This window comes from Nuphar pumila, chromosome 7 (genome assembly GCF_984573655.1).
Source record: "Nuphar pumila chromosome 7, dmNupPumi1.hap1.1, whole genome shotgun sequence".
Lineage (NCBI taxonomy): Eukaryota > Viridiplantae > Streptophyta > Magnoliopsida > Nymphaeales > Nymphaeaceae > Nuphar > Nuphar pumila.
Genome location: NC_143255.1, coordinates 13,950,685 through 13,973,532, shown reverse-complemented (window position 1 = coordinate 13,973,532; position 22,848 = coordinate 13,950,685). Strand labels below are relative to the sequence as shown.

Here is a 22,848-nt window from a genome sequence, read left to right as displayed (position 1 = left end):
TCAGCCATACACAGACCCGAACCCGACCCGAATCAAAATGGATCCACTAAAGATCCGACCCGATTATACCCTACCCGATGTATACCCGAACCTGTTAACCCATATGGTTCCACAGTTTCTAGCTGTACCGGAACCCAAATTAGATTGGGTTGGGTTTGGGACTTACTTTTAGACACGATTCAGAATTGGGTGTGATAAGACCCAACCTGAACTTGACCCGGTTTCATCCCTATTGGTTACTACCTGTGGGCAATCTTTGTTAATCTAGATGTTGGTTAGATCTTCATTTTAGTCAATGTTAAAATCTTTCAACATTATCTGTGGCTTATATGGATTTTGGGCAGGTCAGATCATCATTGAGCTTTGAGTTAACAAGCACCTAATGCTTCTCAGAGGCACAGAAAGCTCATATTAATTCATTCAAGTTGTTTGAATGCTTTATCTTAGCTTTTAACCATTTGAAAGAAACCAAGGTTCTTGTTTGAATTAGTACCTATTTAATGTTGATCTATATTTCAAGATGAGTAGGTAATTTGGTGCTCTTTCTGAATTCATAAAGCAAAAATCTTCACCCGTATTGCCACTATGACTTTCCGTCATCATCATCATCGTTTTGGTGAAAGGCCTTTAATGTTGATTTTGCAGGTTGTCCGATCTAATATGTCTGAGGGGCTTGCCACTCAGGGTATTTCTGCAATTGTTGGCGAGTTGCCTTCTCTTGATGACTTGTCAAGCTATGAAGAGCCATGATAGAAGATCAACATCCAAGAGCCTTGTCTGGATTGAAGGGTATATGCTGCCCAATTTTGAGGTAAAGTGGTTATTTAATATGTAGACAGTCATGACATCAGTTTTCTCTGCATGGCATCATTCTTTAGAGGGAATTTGGTTGAAGTGAAAAGTTTCTGGTTTATAAACCGTCTTTTTCTGATATTGCTCTCTGATGTTAAAATCTCTAATGCGATAAATATTCTTTGGAGTTTACGGGGTGCCTATTCCATTGCATTAAGAGTACGGTACCTTAACTTTCTCAAATTATATCCACAGTAAAGTTAGTCTTATGGGCAGCTGAACAATTTATTGAACAGAAAGGCAGTGAAATCTCAGTTGCATATGTGCTGGGGGGGCCAGGTTGTAAATCTGCAATGAAATTGTTGAGATAGTGAAGGACTGAATGATGTGGACTGTGCCTGAGCTGGTTATCATGCCTAAGGTTCAATCTAGTCTGCCACTGCCTGTTTCTAAAATGAGATTCATCCTGCTAATGCTTCTTCACAAGGACTGAAACAATCATGAATATTGTACACCACACAAATATGTAACCTATGCTTAAGTAACAATTCATTCATACAGAACATCTTCCTCTCTTCTAATTCTTACAAGTTCACTTCTCTCTTTTCATTCATGATTGTTTCTCATGTTTTGTTTCGATCAAGAACTGGTGATCTAGATGGATTTTATGTCTTAGCCGTACAGCTTATCTTCTTGATATGAGAATCCGACTCCTGCTTCCCACATGCCTAACTGGAAATGATGTCCTCTGAGGTGCATTTTGTCCCGTAGGGGCTGCTTGTTCCCAGGCAGGATTTGTTCCACGAATCAAATGGCTCCTTGTATGACCTAAAAGTCATGTTCTCAGGGCTGCACTTATGTTTAGGTTTGCAGTGGTTGATGGTCTCCTCACCCGATATCGTTTGAAATTGGATATCATCCCGTCTAGGTAAACTTTGCTGTTTACCTAAACAAACTGAGGAAACTTGCTACCACTGTTTTTTTTTTCAGTTAAATTCCATTCCACTGCAGCTGTTTGAAAGCGAACAGCACGTCTCTTTTGTCGTTTGCAAACCCCTGAAAGTGACCGAAACAATGGGGAAGGAACCGTTTCAAAACAAGAAACAAATCAGGCATGACTTGTTTCCTTTAAGGTTGTGGTTCGAAAATTATGACAAGTGACCAATAGCAGCAGTTTGTGCACATGATCATGTGACGAGATATTGCAAGTTTAAAAACCAGTAGTATGTATTGTAGGCGGTAAGTGTAGTAAAAGTGGGGGCCTTAACCAACTCATCTTATCTGGTAGCAGCAGTGTGTGCACATCACCATGTGATGGGATATTGCAAGTTTAAAACCCAGTGGTATGTGTAGGTGGTTGAATAACTGTAGTAAAAGTAGGGGGCCTTAACAAACGGGTCCCCGCTTGTCTGGCGGGAGCAGTGAGTGCACCTAGACCTCACCTTGTATTGGGACGTTGCAAGTTGGTGGAATGTTTGGACATACGCCATCCAACGCACATTATCGCTAAAACAAAGAGGGATATTCAAATATAGATGATCCTGAGCTGATAAACAATATTTTCAAATTGCAGGATTTTTACTGTCTTTTAATTGAGAATTGTAAATATATTGCATGACGCTTAGCTAGAACGGCTATCGTGGGTTCTAGTTCCCACATTGTAATCTGCATTGTATCACTGTTGTTTAGTAAAGGAAAAAGAAAAAAACAATGTGCCTCCAAGAGCTCAATCAGTAAAAAGACTTGGAGACGTTTTTTTTAATAAATAAGAACAAGAACAAACCAGTACTTTGTTTCGGATACCCCGTTGGAGAAAGTGATATGTTGACTGTAGCCCTGTCGGTGTTCTGTGGTCCCCCACTACTCATCCTCCAGCCCATCGCGGACAGTTTCTCGTTTGGCTTCGGCCTTGCTGCAAAGAGCACACATCTAGGCCAAAGTGCGTGGAGCCCCTCGTGGAGACTATTCAAAAGTTTAATTTGCTGAAAATAATCTAAAAGGAACTTAGCGTTACAAGTGCCAGTTTATTAGAAAATATCCTCAATCATTCACAAAGAAAGGGAATTGACTCGTGCACCTAAATGACCTGCAGCACAAGGGAACTCAACTAACTGAAAAATGTAGAACAATCCTTTATCAGGACATATTTGTTCTAAGAAATTAAACTACAAGGGACCATCCTCACTAGCGTTACAAGTGCCAGTTTAATTTGCTGCAGTGCACCTATATATGCCATGTTTGTTCTAAGAAAAGAAAACATAAGAGCAAGCCAGATCTATAGGTAAGACATTTACACTAGCAAGGGACCATCCTCACTAGCAAGACATTTACATATAGGTAAGGGAACAATAAAAAATAGCAGAGCATAATTGCTGTTTCACCATCGAGACATTACGTGTGCCGAAGCGATGCCAACCGCTTCTCAAGATCACCAACATCAACATTCGAACTGCCAGGGAAGCAACCCTCATCAGAACAATCTAAGATAAAATGCATATATGCGAGAGAGAGAGAGAGAGAGAGAGAGAGAGAGAGAGAGAGAGAGAGAGAGAGAGAGAGAGCATTACCACTCATGAAGATCAATAAAATGCTGAACCCATGAACTGAACAAGAGCAAAAGCCAAAACAAATAAAAGAAAGCAACAAACAAAACCGGCTCACGCAAGAGCCGCTGGCCCAGAGGGTGGCAAAAGAGGGGAAGCGTCCGCAGGAGGGAGCGGGAGATCACTAAGATATATGCGCAGGATCGCATAAACATCCACCAAGATTTTATGCACCAGATTATGAATGTTAACGAAATTTGACGGAAATGAGCATCGTTGCGCACCATCCAAACAAACCACCAAGAGGTAAGCAACCATGTCCGCCAGATCAACCTCCACCTCGTGCTACGCCTAATACAAACTGGACCCAAGATCAAATCGAGCGCAAAGGACTCCTCCTTAACAAACACTTCCGGATGCCTCCAGGTCCTGTTAAAGAGTTCCACAAATATTGTGCAAGACTAGAACAAGTGAAACGTAGATTCTTCCGCAGCTTGACAAAGCACGCACCAACTCGGGAGATGAAAGCCCCACTTCTTTAAATTACTGTGGGTCTAAATCCTATCCTGCAAAATTAACCAAGCCAGGACCCGAGAATGGGGAGAAGGGCCCTTCACCCAAAGCACATTCTTGAGCAACCAATTAGCCACCGGGGGGAGCAACGATCTATAAATTTTGGAGGTGAGGAACTCCTCCCGCTTGGCGCAAGTGCCCAATGCAACCACTGACCAAAATTTTTGGAGTCCTCAAAATGGTCTCTGAAGAAGACTAAAGCCCTCAACCACGATTTACGCAAATGCGAGAACGCCAAACCCCGAATTTCCAGGCGAACCGGGATAAGAGCAGGAGCCCCATATTTAGCAAGCAGCAAACGAGCATATGCGGTTGGTGGACCAACATTGCTTGGCGACAAGAACAATGCTCCACAATATGGGCGCAGGAACACCTAAACCAACCATACACTCAGGTAAGACAACCGAACACCAACCAATCAAGTGACACTTACCCTTGAGTTGACACCCATACCATAGGAAATCTGCCAACAAGCACGTCAGCTGCTTCTAACGACAAGCATTATAGGCACAAAAAATTTTGGAGTAGTGGAAAGAACATGTCTCACTAAAGTCAGACGACCAACGATGGAGAGATAAGACAAATGCCACGATAGTAATTTGCGCTTCACTTTTTGAAGAGTATGGGCCCGTGCAGTAGAAGAGAGGCGCTTCACTTGTAACGACAAGCATTATAGGCAACTCAGAAATAATGCAATTAAAAATCCTCCTCCCAGCTGCAAACATGATGGACTATTGAACATAGTAAGAGAACATTTGTTCTCATTCAGAGAAAACCCGAATAGAGAGAGGAAGAACTGGAGGATAAGATTGAACCTAAGCATTTGTTGAACATTTGCACGACAAAAAATGATCATATCATTAGCATAAGTAAGAATATGACATGGAAAGTCCGAAACCTACAAAGGATCAATGAAACACGATGCCGCGGCCTGCTTAAGCAAGACCACAAGACCCTCAACAACCACATTGAACAACAAAGGCAAGAGAGGGCACCCTTGCCATAGACCCTGCCCCAGCTTGAACTGGTCTCCTCTAACACCATTGATATTTAACATGGCCAGGGCATTTGAGACCAGCTCCTTCACCCAACCAGAAAAACAACGACCAATACAGAAATTTGATAACATTTGAAATAAGAAGGGCCAATGCACGGAATCAAAAGCTTTATGAAAATCTAATTTAAGGACAAAATAAGACTGACCGCTATGCTGCAAGGAATGAACAAACCTCACACGCCATGATGAACGAGTGTTGGACCCTCTTATTATGGATGAAGGCGAACTTAGAGTCTGAAAAAATTTGGTGAGCCACCGATTTCAGCCAATTCGTCAAAACCTTGGCAAACATCTGATAGTACTCATAACCGAAATCGGGCGGAACCGAGAAATATCAGTGGCCTCATCATCTTTTGGAAGAAGGGAAATAATAGCTAAGTGAAAATGATAAGGCAGTTTGGAGTTACGATAGAACTCGTCAAACATGCTCACCACGTTTGACTTAACACAATCCCAAAAGATTCTGAAAAAGTCGACATGAAACCCGTCAATACCGGGAGCTTTCCAACAAGACAGATCCTTAATGGCCCTAAAAATCTCATCTTTAGAGAACCTCCTTTGCATAGATCTGGCTTGCTCATGCTGAATCGACCCAACTAGGACATTACCAATGACACCCTACGCAGCGAACGAAATAGAATATAAAGTCTTAAAATATAGTGTGACTGCCGAAATAACATGCTGATTGAGATAGAGAACACCCCCAATGGAGATAGAAGGAACGACCGTCCTCCTATGACGACGGGAAGCATATGAGTGAAAAAAATTAGTGTTGTCATCACCAGCCGCAAGTAATTTCAACCTAGTGCTTCCAACGAATTTCCTCCTTGACCCTCTAGCTTTTCAAGAGCATAGTTACCTAACCTGAAAACTAAGAAGTTGCAAATTAGAGAGAGAGCCGAGGAGAGTCGCCCAGTATTAGAACGGAAAGATCCATTAGATAATGAACTATTAGTATTAGTTCTAAGCCATCTCTGGCGATGAATCAACAATTCGAAGTGCTTTTCTTGCGTATTCTTGATCAACCAACGTTTAATATATAGATGTAGGAGAATAGTTAACTCTAAGGATCTGACCTGAAAACTAAGTGCAAATTAGAGAGAGAGACGAGGAGAGACATAGACTGATACAACATAGAAATCTCATGATCCCATGCAACCATTTGCTGAAATTTCTTTGCATTATGACTATGAAGCCAGACCTTGATATCTTTAGCTAGATGAGAAAGCTTCTTTTGAACCCGGAGAGTCGCCCAGTATTAGAACGGAAAGATCCATTAGATAATGAACTATTAGTATTAGTTCTAAGCCATCTCTGGCGATGAATCAACAATTCGAAGTGCTTTTCTTGCGTATTCTTGATCAACCAACGTTTAATATATAGATGTAGGAGAATAGTTAACTCTAAGGATCTGACCTGAAAACTAAGAAGTTGCAAATTAGAGAGAGAGCCGAGGAGAGACATAGACTGATACAACATAGAAATCTCATGATCCCATGCAACCATTTGCTGAAATTTCTTTACATTACGACTATGAAGCCAGACCTTGATATCTTTAGCTAGATGAGAAAGCTTCTTTTGAACCCGGAGGGTCGCCCAATGCTCATCAGAATTAGCAATAACCGTGAGAAAATCTGGCTCCTGGAGCCATCATGCTTCAAACGCAAAGCTCCTAGTAGATTTAAAGTCTTTAGCTAGATGAGAAAGCTTCTTTTGAACCCGGAGGGTCGCCCAATGCTCATCAGAATTAGCAATAACCGTGAGAAAATCTGGCTCCTGGAGCCACCATCTTCAAACGCAAAGCTCCTAGTAGATTTAAAGTCATTCCCCCAATGAGTGATGATATGCCCATGGTTCAAGATTGAGAGAGCAAGCAACAAACACTTAACCTCGAAAATGAGGTCTAGTAAATTAGGAGTGACAAAGACCCTGTCAAGGACCCTACAACACGGGCGAGACCGCCTATTCGACCAAGAGAAGCGCTCCTCGGTTAAAGGGATAGGTATAAGAGACGATGAACAAAGTCTTGGAAACCTCACATAGAGGGATTAAGAATGACGAGGTTATTAGAGTCATGAATAGATAACAAACAATTGAAATCCCCATAAAAAGGTGACACTCCGCGCTAGAAACGACAACCCTATCTAAATCATCCCAGAACGCGGGTCTCATGGCGGCGAGGTTAGGGCCATAAACAACATAAACCACTACCCTTCTACCAACTGCCTGCAAATTGAAAGCAACAGATAGAGAGAAAAGACCCATGTCCAGCAGAGATAAATTTAAAGACTGCTTCGCCAAGATAAGGATACTTCCGGCATGGTTGACCGTAGGCTTAAAGAAATAATCAGCTCTCCGCTAGATGCTAGAAGCGACCACAAGCGGGATGACCTCCATTTTAGTTTTACATAAAGCAAGCAAGTCAGGCTTCTCCTCCCTAACCCAATTAGCTAAAAACAGGCGTTTCGTGGGACAATTCAGGCCCCTAATATTCCAACAAACAGTCTTCATGGCACAAAATCTGGAAAAACTCGGGGCTGGTGGGACCGAGACGACCTTCTTGGAGACCTCATCGGTAGTCTAAACAATTGAGGAAGGCCTCCTCCCTTCTTCATTGACCATTTATGATTTGCCAAACACCCCCGGCAGAAACAGACGGCCTCGAGTGACCATTAGAAACGCCCATCTGCTCGCAATCTACCCCACTAGAGTAGCAAAGAGACCCCAATAATAGCATAGATAGCTGAAATCGTAGAATCCATATCAACAGCTATAGCTTGCAACTGCGATGAGGAGAGAGAGATATATCCAACAACTTAGCTGCATCGATTCTTGAGGTGGATTGGCGGCGCGGTTGGGTAGGCATGCTTGTGGGGAGCAAAGGATGATTTTGCCCTCATCGCCGCCGAAAGTTCTGCCAGGGGTGGGGCCCACAAAAATCTGGCCCTGCTAGCATTGTTTTCTCTCCTGGAGTTCAGTCGCTCATTATTTCTCATGCTCGGGGCTCGATGTCAGCTTCTAAGTGCCCCTTCCCGTAACAACTTGGAGGCGCGATTGGGTACGCTTGCGCGTGGTGGGCAAATGATGATTTTGCCATCGTCCCTTATTATTTTTTCCTCCAGACGTTCAGATTATTTGGTTATCAATCCTATCGCGTTTAATGCTAGAACCAACCTAGCTTAGATGCATGGTGCTTGGTTTCTTAGTTCTGTGTCCTCTTCCTTTATCACATTATGTCTCTGAGGTTTTTTTCTCTACCCCGACTTTTGATCTTCCGCCAAACGGTGTCTCATTCGGTAGTCCATTGTGGGGTCAGGTTAGTCACTTGTTTATGCATTTGCTTCGGCAGCGTCCCAGACCACAGTCTTTGGGTGTTGAGGTTGTCGACGTAGCTAAGTTGTTGGATATATCTCTCTCTCCTCATCGCAGTTGCAAGCTATAGCTGCTGATATGGATTCTACGATTTCAGCTATCTCTGCTATTATTGGGGTCTCTTTTCTACTCTGGTGGGGTAGATTGCGAGCAGATGGGCGTTTCCAATGGTCACTCGAGGCCGTCTGTTTCTGCCGGGGGTGTTTGGCAAATCATAAATGGTCAATGAAGAAGAGAGGAGGCCTTCCTCAATTGTTTAGACTACCGATGAGGTCTCCAAGAAGGTCATCTCGGTCCCACCAGCCCCGAGTTTTTCCAGATTTTGTGCCATGAAGACTGTTTGTTGGAATATTAGGGGCCTGAATTGTCCCACGAAACACCTGTTTTTGGTTAATTGGGTTAGGGAGGAGAAGCCCGACCTGCTTGCTTTATGTAAAACTAAAATGAAGGTCATCCCGCTTGTGGTCGCTTCTAGCATCTAGCGGAGAGCTGATTATTTCTTTAAGCCTGCGGTCAACCATGTCAGAAGTATCCTTATCTTGGGGAAGCAGTCTTTAAATTTATCTCTGCTGGACATGGGTCTTTTCTCGCTATCTGTTGCTTTCAATTTGCAGTCAGTTGGTAGAAGTGTAGTGGTTTATGTTGTTTATGGCCCTAACCTCGCTGCCATGAGGCCCGCGCTCTGGGATGATTTAGATAGAGTTGTCCTTTCTAGCGCAAAGTGTCACCTTCTTATGGGATATTTCAATTGTTTGCTATCTATTCATGACTCTAATAACCTCGTCATTCCTAATCCCTCTATGCGAGGTTTTCAAGACTTTGTTCATCGGCATCTCTTATACCCTATCCTTATCTTGGGGAAACAATCTTTAAATTTATCTCTGCTGGACGTAGGTCTTTTCTCTCTATCTGTTGCTTTTAATTTGTAGGCAGTTGGTAGAAGGGTAGTGGTTTATGTTGTTTATGGCCCTAACCTCGCCGCCATGAGACCCGCGTTCTAGGATGATTTAGATAGGGTTGTCGTTTCTAACGCGGAGTGTCACCTTTTTATGGGGATTTCAATTGTTTGTTATCTATTCATGATTTTAACAATGGCGGAGCCAGAAGTTTTTCGTTGGGTGGGTAGACAATGCTATGGTCTTGAAGGACGATCCATTTATTCGGACCAGTGGCGGAGCCAAAAATTTTTCGTTGGAGGAACAATCGTTCGTGGAGAGATAAAACTTAAATAAGCCTTTGAATTAAAATAACAATTGTTACAAACACAAACAACTAAATTTATGAACATAATAAGATAAAACCTTAAATTGTACTTTTAAACTAAAATAAAGATTGTTCACTTAAGAAATACAAACAACTAAATTCATGAAAATTTTACAATTGGCATCTTCTATTTTTCATATTTTGAAAATAATTCATAATTGCATCATCACTGATGGTATCAAATGTCTCCTTTTCTATGTAAGTAACCAAAGCATCATTGATCCATTCATCTCCCATTCTATTACGTAAACGACATTTGATATTGTTCATAGCTGAAAATGCTCTTTCAACACTTGTTGTTGCAACTGGCAAAATTAAATGCCAACTTAATCAATAGATACACGAGAAAATACAATGTGCTTTTGAGTTGCTACCATCATCTCTGCTAGCTCTGCTAAAGAATTTAAACTTGAAAACTAATCACTGTTTTGCATTTCTTTAATATATATCCAATTGATTTTCAAGTCTAATTATGTTTACTCTAGAAAAGTCCTTAGGGTAAAGCTCAGCAAGACGAATCAACTTATCTTTATCAAAAGCAGAAAAAGAATTCTTTGGACTCAAGCATGCCATTGAAAGGAGGAGCTTTGTATTTGCTTCAGTGAAACGATCATTTAACTCTTGAAGTTACAAATCAATAATAGCATAAAACACATCAATATGATAATGATGCAATGTGGTTTACGCCTTGGTCGTCCTTGAGGTGTATATGAGTTTCCTAGATCAGGAATCAGAATATCAAATCTCTTACAAAATATGAATACTTTGTTTATGAGAGAGTCCCATCAATTGTCTCTCAGACCTTGAAGGCACTGTTTTGATGTAGTGACTAAACTCATCGCATTCACAATGTCTTGATCTTTTCGCTGAAGTGCTTGTGAAAGGTCATCAGTTATTCCCAAAACTTTACACATCAAATGTAAGCAAAAAACAAATTCAAAATCTTGCAACTGATGATATAAAATAATTGCATCTGAATTTTTTCCTGAATATTTATCTTCTGATATGAAAACTAATACTTGAATAACAGAAGAATACATACTGAGTAAATTAACCAAAGCATCGTAATGAGAAACCCCACCGAGTATCACCAGGTCGTTTGAAACTTATTTCTTGATTTAATCCTCGTCCTGTTTCAAGTTCACCCAATGCAAGTGCTTCAGCAATTCACATAAATTCTGCTTCTCGAATAAGCTCAGATCTCTTGCATGAAGTGGAGAAAAAAGTTGACAACCTGCCTGATATATTGAAAAACACATCAAGCAATGAATTTTTTTTAGCAACACCAACTAATGTCAATTGAAGTTGATGTGCAAAACAGTGAATATAATATACAGATGCATTTTCATGTAATATAAGACTTTTCAATCCATTAAACTCCCCTCTCATATTACTTGCTCCATCATAACCCTGTCCATGCAAACTTGATATGCTTAATTTATTCTTACAAAATGCTTCTTCAACTGCTTGTTTGAGTGACATAAAACTTGTTTCAAGAACATGCACGAGTAAGAAATCGCTCAACAACTCGACCTTTTTTATTAACAAACCATAAAACAATAGCCATTTGTTCTTTAGTTGATACATCACGAGAATCATCAAGTAAAATAGAAAAAAAAGTATCTCCAAGTTCCATGATAATGGCATTTGTGGTTTGTATAGAAGCAACCTTGACAATATCCTTTTGTATATCAGGAGATATCAATTTGTTATTTTCTGGAGCATTTTTCAATACAACTTTATTAATGTCATCATTGATCTTTGCAAATATCTTCAACAACTCAATAAAATTTTTTCTATTAAGAGATTCTTCAGCTTCATCATGCCCTCGAAATGTCAATCCTTGACTTAACAAGTATCTGATTGCATTAACAGTTGCCCAAAGGTGAAGGCTATATTCATCTTTCTGTCGAACACTTTGTTTATAAAGTATATCATCAATATGTTGTTTTTGTTGCATCAAATTTTGATACTTCATTCGTGCTGAATTGTGAAAACTGCTAGAGCTTCCAACATGTTTATCAAACCTCTTCTTGTCTTTCCAGTTATCAAATCCTTCAGATACGAATGCCTCTGCACTAATCTTCTTTGTACTTTTTGGCCTGAAAACATAACACTGCAAACAATATGCTATATGCTTACTTGTACTATACTCCAACCAATCCTTATACTCATCATACTAAGCTGAAATGAACCTTCATTTTTTATGGTTTAGTTGAAACGTACAATCTCGAGGTTGACAAGGACCTCAAATCATATATGCTCTATGAACATTATCTTGGATATTAGGATGATAACTAGAAATAGAAGAACGAAGTACAGGGTCTGCAGGTAACTCTGATTCATCAATTTTTGTTTTGCTTATTTTCTAACTTGGTTCTCCTTCTCGAGTTACAGAAGATTTATCAAAGATTGACATTTTCATTATAAACTTATCCATTCCTATGCAACGAAAAAAAATAAGACAATGTTCTATGAGCCAAATCTCATTGCAAAAAAGGACAGAGTAAAATAAAAATGACAATTTTCTATGAGGCTAGGTATCAAACTATGTTACTCAAAATCATAATAAAAAAGAAAAGATCAAGAAATTTGTATGGAAAAGAAATTAATAGTTACTCAAAATTTAGAAGAATATAAACAAGAAATACACAAACACCATCTGACCCAGATGGTGTTTGTGTATTTCTTGTTTAGCTCTTTATATATAGCAAACGACGGTGATGGCAGACAACGGTGATGCTTCTTTACGTCGGCATGGGTGAAGCAGAAGCACAAATGAAACAGTGAAAATGAAATGGAAAACCTCAATCCCTAATTTTTGAAATGTCCCGACTCCTGACTCGATCGAGTCGCAGTAGACTTGGGGTTTGGCACCGAGTCGAGTTGACTCAACCGAGTCCCGAGTCGACTCGACCGAGTCCCGACTCGACTCGACCGAGTCCCGAGTCAACTCGGTTAATAATTCTGGGGTGGGCGACCGCCCACCCATGCCAAACCCTGGCTCCGCCGTTGGCCAGATGGTATTTGTGTATTTCTTGTTTATATTCTTCTAAATTTTGAGTAACTATTAATTTCTTTTCCATACAAATCTCTTGGTCTTTTCTTTCTGATTTTGATTTTGAGTAACATAGTTTGATACCTAACCTCATAGAAGATTGTCATTTTCATTTTGCTCGATCCTTTTTTGCAATGAGATTTGACTCATAGAACATTGTCTTATTTTTTTTCGTTGCATAAGAATGAATACGTTTATAATTAAAAGGCCAATCTTTAATAAATCTTCTGTAACTCGAGAAGGAGAACCAAGTCAGAAAATAAGCAAAACAGAAATTGATGAATCAGAGTTACCTGCAGACCCTGCACTTCATCCTTCTATTTCTAGTTATCATCCTAATATCCAAGATAATGTTTGTAGAGCATATATGATCTGAGGTCCTTGTCAACCTTAAGATTGTACGTTTCAACTAAACCACCAAAAAATGAAGGTTCATTCCAGCTTGGTACGATGAGTATAAGGATTGGTTGGAGTATAGTATAAGTATGATGAACATATTATTTGCAGTGTTATCTTTTCAGGCCAAAAAACACAGAGAAGATTAGTGCAGAGGCATTCATTGGAAGCTCTAACAGTTTTCACAATTCAGCACGAATGAAGTGTCAAAATTTGATGCAATAAAAACAACATATTGATGATATACTTTATAAAACAAAGTGTTCGACAGAAAGATGAATATAGACTTCGCCTTTGGGCAACTGTTAATGCAATCAGATACTTGTTAAGTCAATGATTGACATTTCGAGGGCATGATGAAGCTGAAGAATCTCTTAATAGAAAAAATTTTATTGAGTTGTTGAAGATATTTACAAAGATCAATGATGACATAAATAAAGTTGTATTGAAAAGTGCTCCAGAAAATAACAAATTGATATCTCCTGATATACAAAAGGATATTTCCAAGACTGCTTCTATACAAACCACAAATGCTATTATCATGGAACTTGAAGATACTTTTTTTTCTATTTTACTTGATGATTCTCGTGATGTATCAACTAAAGAACAAATGACTATTGTTTTACGGTTTGTTAATGAAAAAGGTCGAGTGGTTGAGTGATTTCTTACTCTTGTGCATGTTCTTGAAACAAGTTTTATGTCACTCAAACAAGCAGTTGAAGAAGCATTTTGTAAGAATAAATTAAGCATATCAAGTTTGCGTGGACAGGGTTATGATGAAACAAGTAATATGAGAAGAGAGTTTAATAGATCTTATATTACATGAAAATGCATCTGCATATTATATTCATTGTTTTGCACATCAACTTCAATTGACATTAGTTGGTGTTGCTAAAAAAAATTCATTGCTTGATGTGTTTTTCAGTATATCAGGCAGGTTGTCAGATGCAATTATTTTATATCATCAGTTGCAAGATTTTGAATTTGTTTTTTACTTACATTTGATGTGTAAAGTTTTGAGAATAATTGATGATCTTTCACAAACACTTCAGCAAAAAGATCAAGACATTGTGAATGCTATGAGTTTAGTCACTATATCAAAACAGTGTCTTCAAGGTCTGAGAGACAATTGATGAGATTCTCTCATAAACAAAGTATTCATATTTTGTAAGAGATTTGATATTCTGATTCCTGATCTAGGAAACTCATATACACCTTAAGGACGACCAAGACGTAAGGTTGAAAAGATCACCACATTGCATCATTATCGTATTGATGTGTTTTATGCTATTATTGATTTGCAACTTCAAGAGTTGAATGATCATTTCACTGAAGTAAATACAGAGCTCCTCCTTTCAATGGCATGCTTGAGTCCAAATAATTCTTTTTCTGTTTTTGATAAAGATAAGTTGATTTGTCTTGCTGAGCTTTACCCTAAGGACTTTTCTAGAGTAAACATAATTAGACTTGAAAATCAATTGAATATATATTAAAGGAATGCAAAACAGTGATTAGTTTTCAAGTTTAAATTCTTTAGCAGAGCTAGCAGAGATGATGGTAGCAACTCAAAAGCACATTGTATTTTTTCGTGTATCTGATTAAGTTGGCATTTAATTTTGCCAATTGCAACAAGTGTTGAAAGAGCATTTTCAGCTATGAACAATATCAAATGTCGTCTACATAATAGAATGGGAGATGAATGAATCAATGATGCTTTGGTTACTTACATAAAGAAGGAGACATTTGATACCATCAGTAATTGTTTTCAAAATATGAAAAATAGAAGATGCCAATTGTAAAATATTCATAAATTTAGTTGTTTGTATTTGTAACAATTGTTATTTTAATTCAAAGGCTTATTTAAGTTTTATCTCTCCACGAACGACTGTTCCTCCAACGATTTTTTTTTGGCTCCGCCACTGGTCTGAATAAATGGATCATCCTTCAAGACCATAGCATTGTCCCCGAGACCCGAAGTCTGCCCACCCAACGAAAAACTTCTGGCTCCGTCACTGCATCTGGCCTAGATGGTGTTTGTGTATTTCTTGTTTAGCTCTTTACATATAACAAATCTAAAAACGCCCAAAAAAGGGATCGTTCATAAAACATGAAAGAGAAGGGAAGAAAGAAAAAGAAGAAGGAGAAGAGAGAGAGATACCGACCTACTTCAAGCCTTCAATCGACGGTTCAATGTGACGACGGTGATGCTTCTTTACGTCGGCACTAGTGGCAGAGCCAGGGGTGGGTATGAGTGAAGCAGCAACACAAATGAAACAATGAAAATGAAATAGAAAACCTCAATCCCTAATTTTTTGAAATGTCCCGACTCCTGACTCGGCCGAGTCGCAGTAGACTCAGGCTTGGGCACCGAGTCGAGTTGACTCGACTGAGTCCCGAGTCGACTCGGTTTTTAATTCTGGGGTGGGTGACAGCCCACCCATGCCCACCCCTGGGTCTCCGCCACTGGACTCTAATAACCTCGTCATTCCTAATCCCTCTATGCGAGGTTTCCAAGACTTTGTTCATCAGCATCTCCTATACCCTATCCCTTTAACTGGGGTGCGCTTCTCTTGGTCGAATAGGCGATCTCGCCCGTGTTGTAGGGTCCTTGACAGGGTCTTTGTCACTCCTAATTTACTAAACCTCATTTTCGACGTTAAGTGTGTGTTGCTTGCTCCCTCAATCTTGAACCATGGGCATATCATCACTCATTGGGAGGATGACTTTAAATCCACTAGGAGCTTTGCGTTTGAAGCATGGTGGCTCCAGGAGCCAGATTTTCTCACGGTTATTGCTAATTCTTGGAACACTCCTTCTGATGAGCATTGGGCGACTCTTCGGGTTCAAAAGAAGTTTTCTCATCTAGCTAAAGATATCAAGGCCTGGTTTCATAGTCGTAATGTAGAGAAATTTCAGCAAATGGTTGCATAGGATCATGAGATTTCTACGTTGTATCAGTCTATGTCTCTCCTCGGCTCTCTCTAATTTGCAACTTCTCAGTTTTCAGGCCAGGTCCTTAGAGTTAACTATGCTCTTGAAAAGCTAGAGGGTCAAGGAGGAAATTCATTGGAAGCAGAGGTCTAGGGTGAAATGACTTGCGGCTGGTGATGGCAACACTAAATTTTTTCACTCATATGCTTCACATCATCATAGGAGGACGATCGTTCCTTCTATCTCCATTGGGGGTGTTCCCTATCTCAATCAACATGTTATTCCAGCAGTCACGCTATATTTTAAGGCTTTATATTCACTGCTTCATTCATATGCTTCCCATCATCATAGGAGGACGATCGTTCCTTCTATCTCCATTGGGGGTGTTCCCTATCTCAATCAACATGTTATTCCAGCAGTCACGCTATATTTTAAGGCTTTATATTCTGCTTCATTCACTGCAGAGGGTGTCATTGGTAATGTCCTAATTGGGTCGATTCAGCATGAGCAAGCCAGATCTATGCAAAGGAGGTTCTCTGAAGATGAGATTTTTAGGGGCATTAAGGATCTGTCGGGTTGGAAAGCTCGCGATATTAACGGGTTTCATGTCGACTTTTTCAGAATCTTTTGGGACTGTGTTAAGTCGGACGTGGTGAGCATGTTTGACGAGTTTTATCGTAACTCCAAACTGCCTTATCATTTTCACTTAGCTATTATTTCGCTTCTTCGAAAAGATGATGATGCCACTGATATTTCTCGGTTCCGCCCGATCTCGGTTATGAGTACTCTCTATCGGATGTTTGCCAAGGTTTTGATGAATTGGCTAAAATCGGAGGCTCACCAAATTTTTTCAAACTCTCAGTTTGCCTTCATCCATAATAAGAGGGTCCAACACTCGTTCATCATGGCGTGCGAGGTTGTTCATTCCTTGCAGCATAGCGATCAACCTTATTTTGTCCTTAAATTAGATTTTCATAAAGCTTTTGATTCCGTGCATTGGCCTTTCTTATTTCAAATGATATCAAATTTCGGTATTGGTCGTCGTTTTTCTGGTTGGGTGAAGGAGCTGGTCTCAAATGCCCAAGCCATGTTAAATATCAATGGTGTTAGAGGAGACCAGTTCAAGCTGGGCCGGGGTCTACGGTAAGGGTGCCCTCTCTCGCCTTTGTTGTTCAATGCGGTTGCTGAGGGTCTTATGGTCTTGCTTAAGCGGGTCGCGACATCGCGTTTCATTGATTCTTTGCAGGTTTCAGACTTTTCAGGTCATATTCTTACTTATGCTGATGATATGATCATTTTTGGTCGTGCAAATGTTCAGCAAATGCTTAGGTTCAAGCATATCCTTCAGTTCTTCCTCTCTCTATTCGGGCTTTCTCTGAATGAGAACAAATGCTCTCTTACTATGTTCAATGTTCAGTCCACTATACTTGCAACTGGGAGGAGGATTTTTAATTGCATTATTTCTGAGTTGCCTATAATAATACTTGCTGCTACAAGTGAAGCGCCTCTCTTCTGCTGCATGGGCTCCGACGCTTCAAAAAGTGAAGCGCAAATTACTATCGTGGCAGTCGTCTTATCTCTCCATCGCTAGCCGTCTGACTTTAGCCAGACACGTTCTTTCCACTATTCCTATTCTTATTCCTATTCCTATTCCTATATATATATATATATATATATATATATAGAGAGAGAGAGAGAGAGAGAGAGAGAGAGAGAGAGAGAGAGATTATTTACCCAGCAGAAGCATGTTCAACCTTCTTTCCAGCAATGCGACCTTTGGGAGCTGAAGATAACTACATAGCAAAGAAGACGTGAAATCAACTTCAAAGATTACAAAAATGATCAAGATATCCAATATCTTTCACATATTAGATTGAAATCAACCTGTGAGGCAACATCAACCCCAATTTCGTCCAGAACCTGCAGATGAACCATAGAGTGGAATCAGAAAAATAAAAAATGTAGATGAAATGTGCCAATGAGACAAGAAAAAGTAGAAAAGAAAATCTCCTATCACGCATGAATGAAATGAGCAATATAGATCAAAGAGAACCTGGTTTGTGAGCTCCTCAGTTTCTTCTTCAGCCTCATCCTTGTCTAGAACATCATCAATGGCATCTGAAATCATCTCCATCTGCATAGCAGGACAAAGTTTGATCATGTCTCTCTTTTATTCTGTAATCAAATAGATGCAAAAAAATCTACAGAAATATGCAATGGGATTGTATGAACATTTCTCTGAGAACTATAGCCCTAGACTCACCCAAGCCGAACCTATGAAAGTAATAAAGCTGAATTGTTACACCCAGTCAGATGAATCTATTTGAGGCACTTGCTGGAATGCATAGTCACACATTTCTTGGATTGGATACTTCATGGAAAAAATGGAGACTTCCAATTATGCAATCAGGCCTTCAAACAGAATTCTTATTTATGGTAAAGATAAGAAGCAACAGACCCATGATATCTTTCAAATATGATCCAGAATGAGAGAACAAACTTTTAGACCGAGTTGTTACAGAAGAATGCCCTTGCTTATTTCAACAATCCATATACAGAAGATGAAAAATCCACTATTTTGACTGACAAAATCCTTCAGAAACATAACTTGTTAGGATGAAGGGTGGAAGATAATGGTCAATCAAGGATGCCTGAGTTTGTTAAATAAGGGTAACAAATTAGAGGAATATAGGTGAAAACTTTGAAGGACCAAGGAATGTAATGAGAGGACAACTTTTCTTAAAATTCTTGATGAAGTGCATCTTTTTGGATGACTGGGTTTGTTAAATAAGAGTAAGAAATTAGAGGAATATAAGTGAAAACTTTGAAGGACCAAGGAATGTAGATGAGAGGACAACTTTTCTTAAAATTCTTGATGAAGTGCATCTTTTTGGATGACTGGGTTTGTTAAATAAGAGTAAGAAATTAGAGGAATATAAGTGAAAACTTTGAAGGACCAAGGAATGTAGATGAGAGGACATCTTAAAATTCTTGATCTTTTTGGATTGTCATTTCATACACTCTTCTGTGAATGCCAATAATAGAGATTGGTCCTTTTAGGAGGAATGCATCATTCTCGAGATGAGTGCTTCAACTGTGTAGTACTCTTTTATCTGAAGGGTAAGAATAGAAGATTCGTCAGAGGAAAGGAAAGATTTAACTCTCAAAGAGAATTTTACGTTTCCCCTTAAAGCTCAATGCTAAATGCCAAGTATATCTCAAAAGGCCATTATTACATTATGTAGAATTAATATAGAACGAATCTTCCCCTGGCTCCCGTTAACATTCATATTAAATCATGAACCTGGAATAGTATAAATGACACCAATTCCCTATTTCAGTTTGCTACATTTTTGACCAATTAACTGGATGGGTCTAACTGGAAGATGTGTCACAGGATAAGGGAGGATGAACACAAAAGAAATTTCCAAGATTTATCCAAAACTTATCCATTTGAGATGAAACTTAAGGTCAAATTGCTAGTTCCACAAAAACAAAAGGTTTTAGATGGTAGAGTAAGGACTACAGGCATTAGCTGCTCTAACCTGAACCCAGTTCTTAGAATAAAGAAACAAAATGCACACAGCTTAATAGTATCATCATGACATCTAAGTTCCCCTTTCTCTTTAGTCTCTAGTTCACCAGTTTTGAAGGGTTTGGATCAGCAGACAGGGTAACGGAAAAGAGAGTTTTCTAATGTAAATGAATCAGCGCAGATTTCAAGGTCTTCCTGAAATTCAATACTCCATCCTACCTCAAATATTCGTATCACATACAATAACAATAACTGCAGACAATCCTAATGTGAACTAATTCAAAAGTTTTTCGCAAAGTCTGACCACCAGGACTAAGATGCTTATCATAAACAAATGAGGAACAATTTGCATAAAATTTAACTTCTTGTTCATGAAGTAGTCATTAAATTATTTTTCAAGATAATTGAACAAAAAAGGGAAATAACTGGTGATTTTTTTTAAAACAACTAGATATATTGAGTTTAATAACTGAAGAAAAACAATACCGTCATATCCATTTGTGCCGACTCCTTCTGAAATTCTTTCATCACTTTAGCTTGTTTGACTGGTGCCATTTGCTGAAAAAGGACCAATACATTGAAAAACATGAGAATTGCATAGACATTTGGCTGGTGCCAATTGCTGAAAAAGGACCAATATATTGAATTAAACATGAGAATTACATAGATGTTGATGGGAAATAAATACAGCACATATTAGGTAGGAGACTCTGGGAGGAAAGATTTCCGATATTTAAAAAATTCAGCAGTAAGAACCACCTAGAAGAACTTAAAAAGTAGCATTTTCAATAGAAATCATATGCTAAATGCTCCAACGAGAAAACCTTGTGCACTTAACAGACCTTATTCATAGCAGCCATCGCTTTGCTGGCACCTTTCATTCCTACAGCAACAGAAGTATTTGCATACATTGCCTGAAACAGTGTACCATTTTTCTCAGCAAATAAAAATGAAAGAAAAGGACAAACAGACAATGGTTGAACATTTTATAATCTAGACCTGTGTATGTGTTGCAACACCTCTGATCTGCGCACGGCTCCCTTGCAGATTAGCAATTTGCTGTCTCAACCTGACAAGTTGACGAGCCAAAATTTTTGTGGCAACCTAACACAGGGCACATACAAAAACAAAGAAAATAAATGTACATATACATTGTTGTTCAAAATGGATGCACCTCCGATCGACTAAGATATGTTTTGACACAGGCCAGATGAATAAAGACATCAATCTAAAGTGTCAAAGGACCAACTCAGGCTGATTTGGTTCCCAAGTCGGTACTGGATACTGGATGGCACCTAGGAGACTAATGCTGGTTCAGTCAAATTTTTAAAGGGATTCAAGCTCTGTCATCTGTCTAGGATGTGAGTCTCAACCTGGATCAAGCGTGAAAATGACGAAACAGCCTGAATTTATATTTGGGTCATGGACCTATTATATATCCAACTCAAATTCTATGACAATTCATCATATTCAATTCAAATTAAATGAAAAAGGAAACTAATTTCCTTCCCATCACATACGAGGTTCCGGATTGCAAGTTAGCAGAGGCGATTTACCTCGTTCCCAGTTTTAGCAGTCTTCTTGATCTCGGCCACTAATTTTTTCTCCTGCCATCATATTTTTCCGAATTAAAATCTAACTACAAAAATATTGAGATATGGGCCGAATGAATATACAGTACTATAACCAAAAGATCCAAACAGACCTCCAACTGCAGAGCCGTAATCTCTCGTTCAATATCTGCACCACATCGATGCATCAGAAAATGAAAAAAATAAAACCCCCACTCGCTCAATTTCACAATAAGCCGATTAGTGAACCAAGAGAAAACGGAAATAAGAGAGCAAAAATCCCATAATAAGACACAAAAATGACCCTAAAAAAAGTGGGAAAAAAGAGATGCGAAGTTCGTTAAAAAAGGAGAAAAGGAAAAATCTTACTTCTTGTTGCAACAGACATTTCTCGCTTACTTGTCCTCAACTCTTCTGTAATATTAGAGAAAAAGAGAAACGTTAGAAAAAGGCTCCTCCTCCACCTTCCTCCCAAAGGAGGAAGCATTAAGCACTATAACCGAAAACAATCGAAACCCGAATCCGCAAATCGAAGAATAGCAGCAATGGCCGAGTTGGGTGGATCGGAAATGATCAAATCGATGAGAAAAACGAATACCCTTAAGAAGATTGGAAACAGAAAGCCTCGAAAAAAAGAAAAGAGAATCTAGAAGAAGAGGAAAACACCAACCTTTAGCCGAGGGTTTCTTCCTGAAGATGTTCATCTTATGATCTAAAGGGAAGCGATGGCAGATTCGTTGAAGTCCCGACCTTGCCACAGAGAACAGAGAGGGAGACCCACTTTCCGTGACCACCATGAACGAACGCCGACCTCTAGGGTTTAGGGTTTTGTTTGTGGGGCACCAACTCTTTCTTTTCAGGAGCTCACATGATGTTCTTGGCCAACGTTCTGAAAAAAGTAACCGTTAGAAAGTTTCAGCTTTTCCCTCGATTTCCCTATTCTTTTGTTTTATCACAAATAGCTCCTTCCTTTCGGATCAAAGGCATCGGGTCGGGGTGGCCCCCATCTAAGACCCGACCCAGACCAAGGCAACCCGAAGCCTAGGGATATAAACGGTTCGGATTCGGGTCTGATGTAGCCAATACCAGATTCGACTAATTGGATGTTGGCTAAATGCATCTGGATTTGGGTTGAATTCAAATGGTTAAAAGCTCATTCAATATCCAGTTTTTTTTTTTTTACATGTAACGGGATTCATATATCCATCAAATCCGAATATCCATTGCATTCGTCAGCAAAAGATTAAAGCCATATCCGCATCCGATTACAATTTGATATGGTTTTAGCTTACCAAATCCAACTAAACGGAAATGATTTTGGTATGATATCAGATGAAATCCTATCCATTGACCCTACCAGAGCCCCGCCAGAATCTTGTTGGGTTCAGGTCAGGACCCATTACTATCATTTGAAATTTTAATTGGCCTTACCCAGGCCCCGATTATTTACAAGTCGGACCAGGTAGCACTCAATTCTTATTGGGCTCGAGAGGCTGATGACAGACCAAATCCAGCCCATTTCATGCCAGGTCTCAAACTGTTGCCCACCCTTACTCATATACGTGAATCAGAATCCGAACACTACGCAGTATATTCAAATCAAAGCAAAGTTGAACATGGATCCATATTTGACAGGATCACACCGGATCCTGTCAAATATGAGAATTTTGTTGGGGCCAGTGACAACCAACATAAAAACTTAGTCACACCCTATGAATATGAACCAATATGAGAATTTTGTTGGGGCGTTCTCTATT

General features: G+C 39.4%; 2 protein-coding genes across 2 annotated transcripts in view; one reads left to right on the top strand and one right to left on the bottom strand.

Annotated features, from left to right (window-relative positions):
* The window catches only part of LOC149831211 (DNA repair protein recA homolog 1, chloroplastic-like), a 31,815-nt gene extending 30,442 nt beyond the window's left edge, over positions 1–1,373 (top strand). The window contains exons 13-14 of the mRNA XM_090012005.1: positions 646–811; positions 1,089–1,373. Of these exons, the coding sequence (XP_089868131.1) occupies positions 646–750 (105 nt within the window). The 3' untranslated portion in view covers positions 751–811; positions 1,089–1,373. The remainder of the gene's footprint in view (positions 1–645; positions 812–1,088) is intronic.
* A 1,810-nt stretch (positions 1,374–3,183) lies between these two features.
* LOC149831210 (vacuolar protein sorting-associated protein 2 homolog 2-like) lies at positions 3,184–21,847 on the bottom strand. The gene is made up of 12 exons (XM_090012956.1): positions 21,762–21,847; positions 21,461–21,505; positions 21,226–21,260; positions 21,077–21,127; positions 20,520–20,624; positions 20,363–20,434; positions 20,007–20,078; positions 18,039–18,119; positions 17,870–17,905; positions 17,720–17,778; positions 3,360–3,395; positions 3,184–3,241 (listed from the first exon to the last, which is right to left on the bottom strand). The coding sequence occupies exons 1-12, from the start codon at positions 21,793–21,795 to the stop codon at positions 3,184–3,186; spliced, it is 684 nt and encodes a 227-aa protein (XP_089869082.1). The 5' UTR covers positions 21,796–21,847.
* Between the last annotated feature and the right edge of the window lie 1,001 nt (positions 21,848–22,848).

Bases quoted from the DNA above. Each gene is read 5' to 3' on its own strand.
- LOC149831210 (XM_090012956.1), bottom strand. From the start codon at position 21,795: ATGAACATCTTCAGGAAGAAACCCTCGGCTAAAG. The intron at 21,261-21,460 runs GTAAGATTTTTC...GATGTGGTGCAG, and splicing joins AATGTCTGTTGCAACAAGAA to ATATTGAACGAGAGATTACG. The intron at 17,779-17,869 runs GTTGATTTCAAT...TTTGCTATGTAG, and splicing joins GGGTTGATGTTGCCTCACAG to TTATCTTCAGCTCCCAAAGG.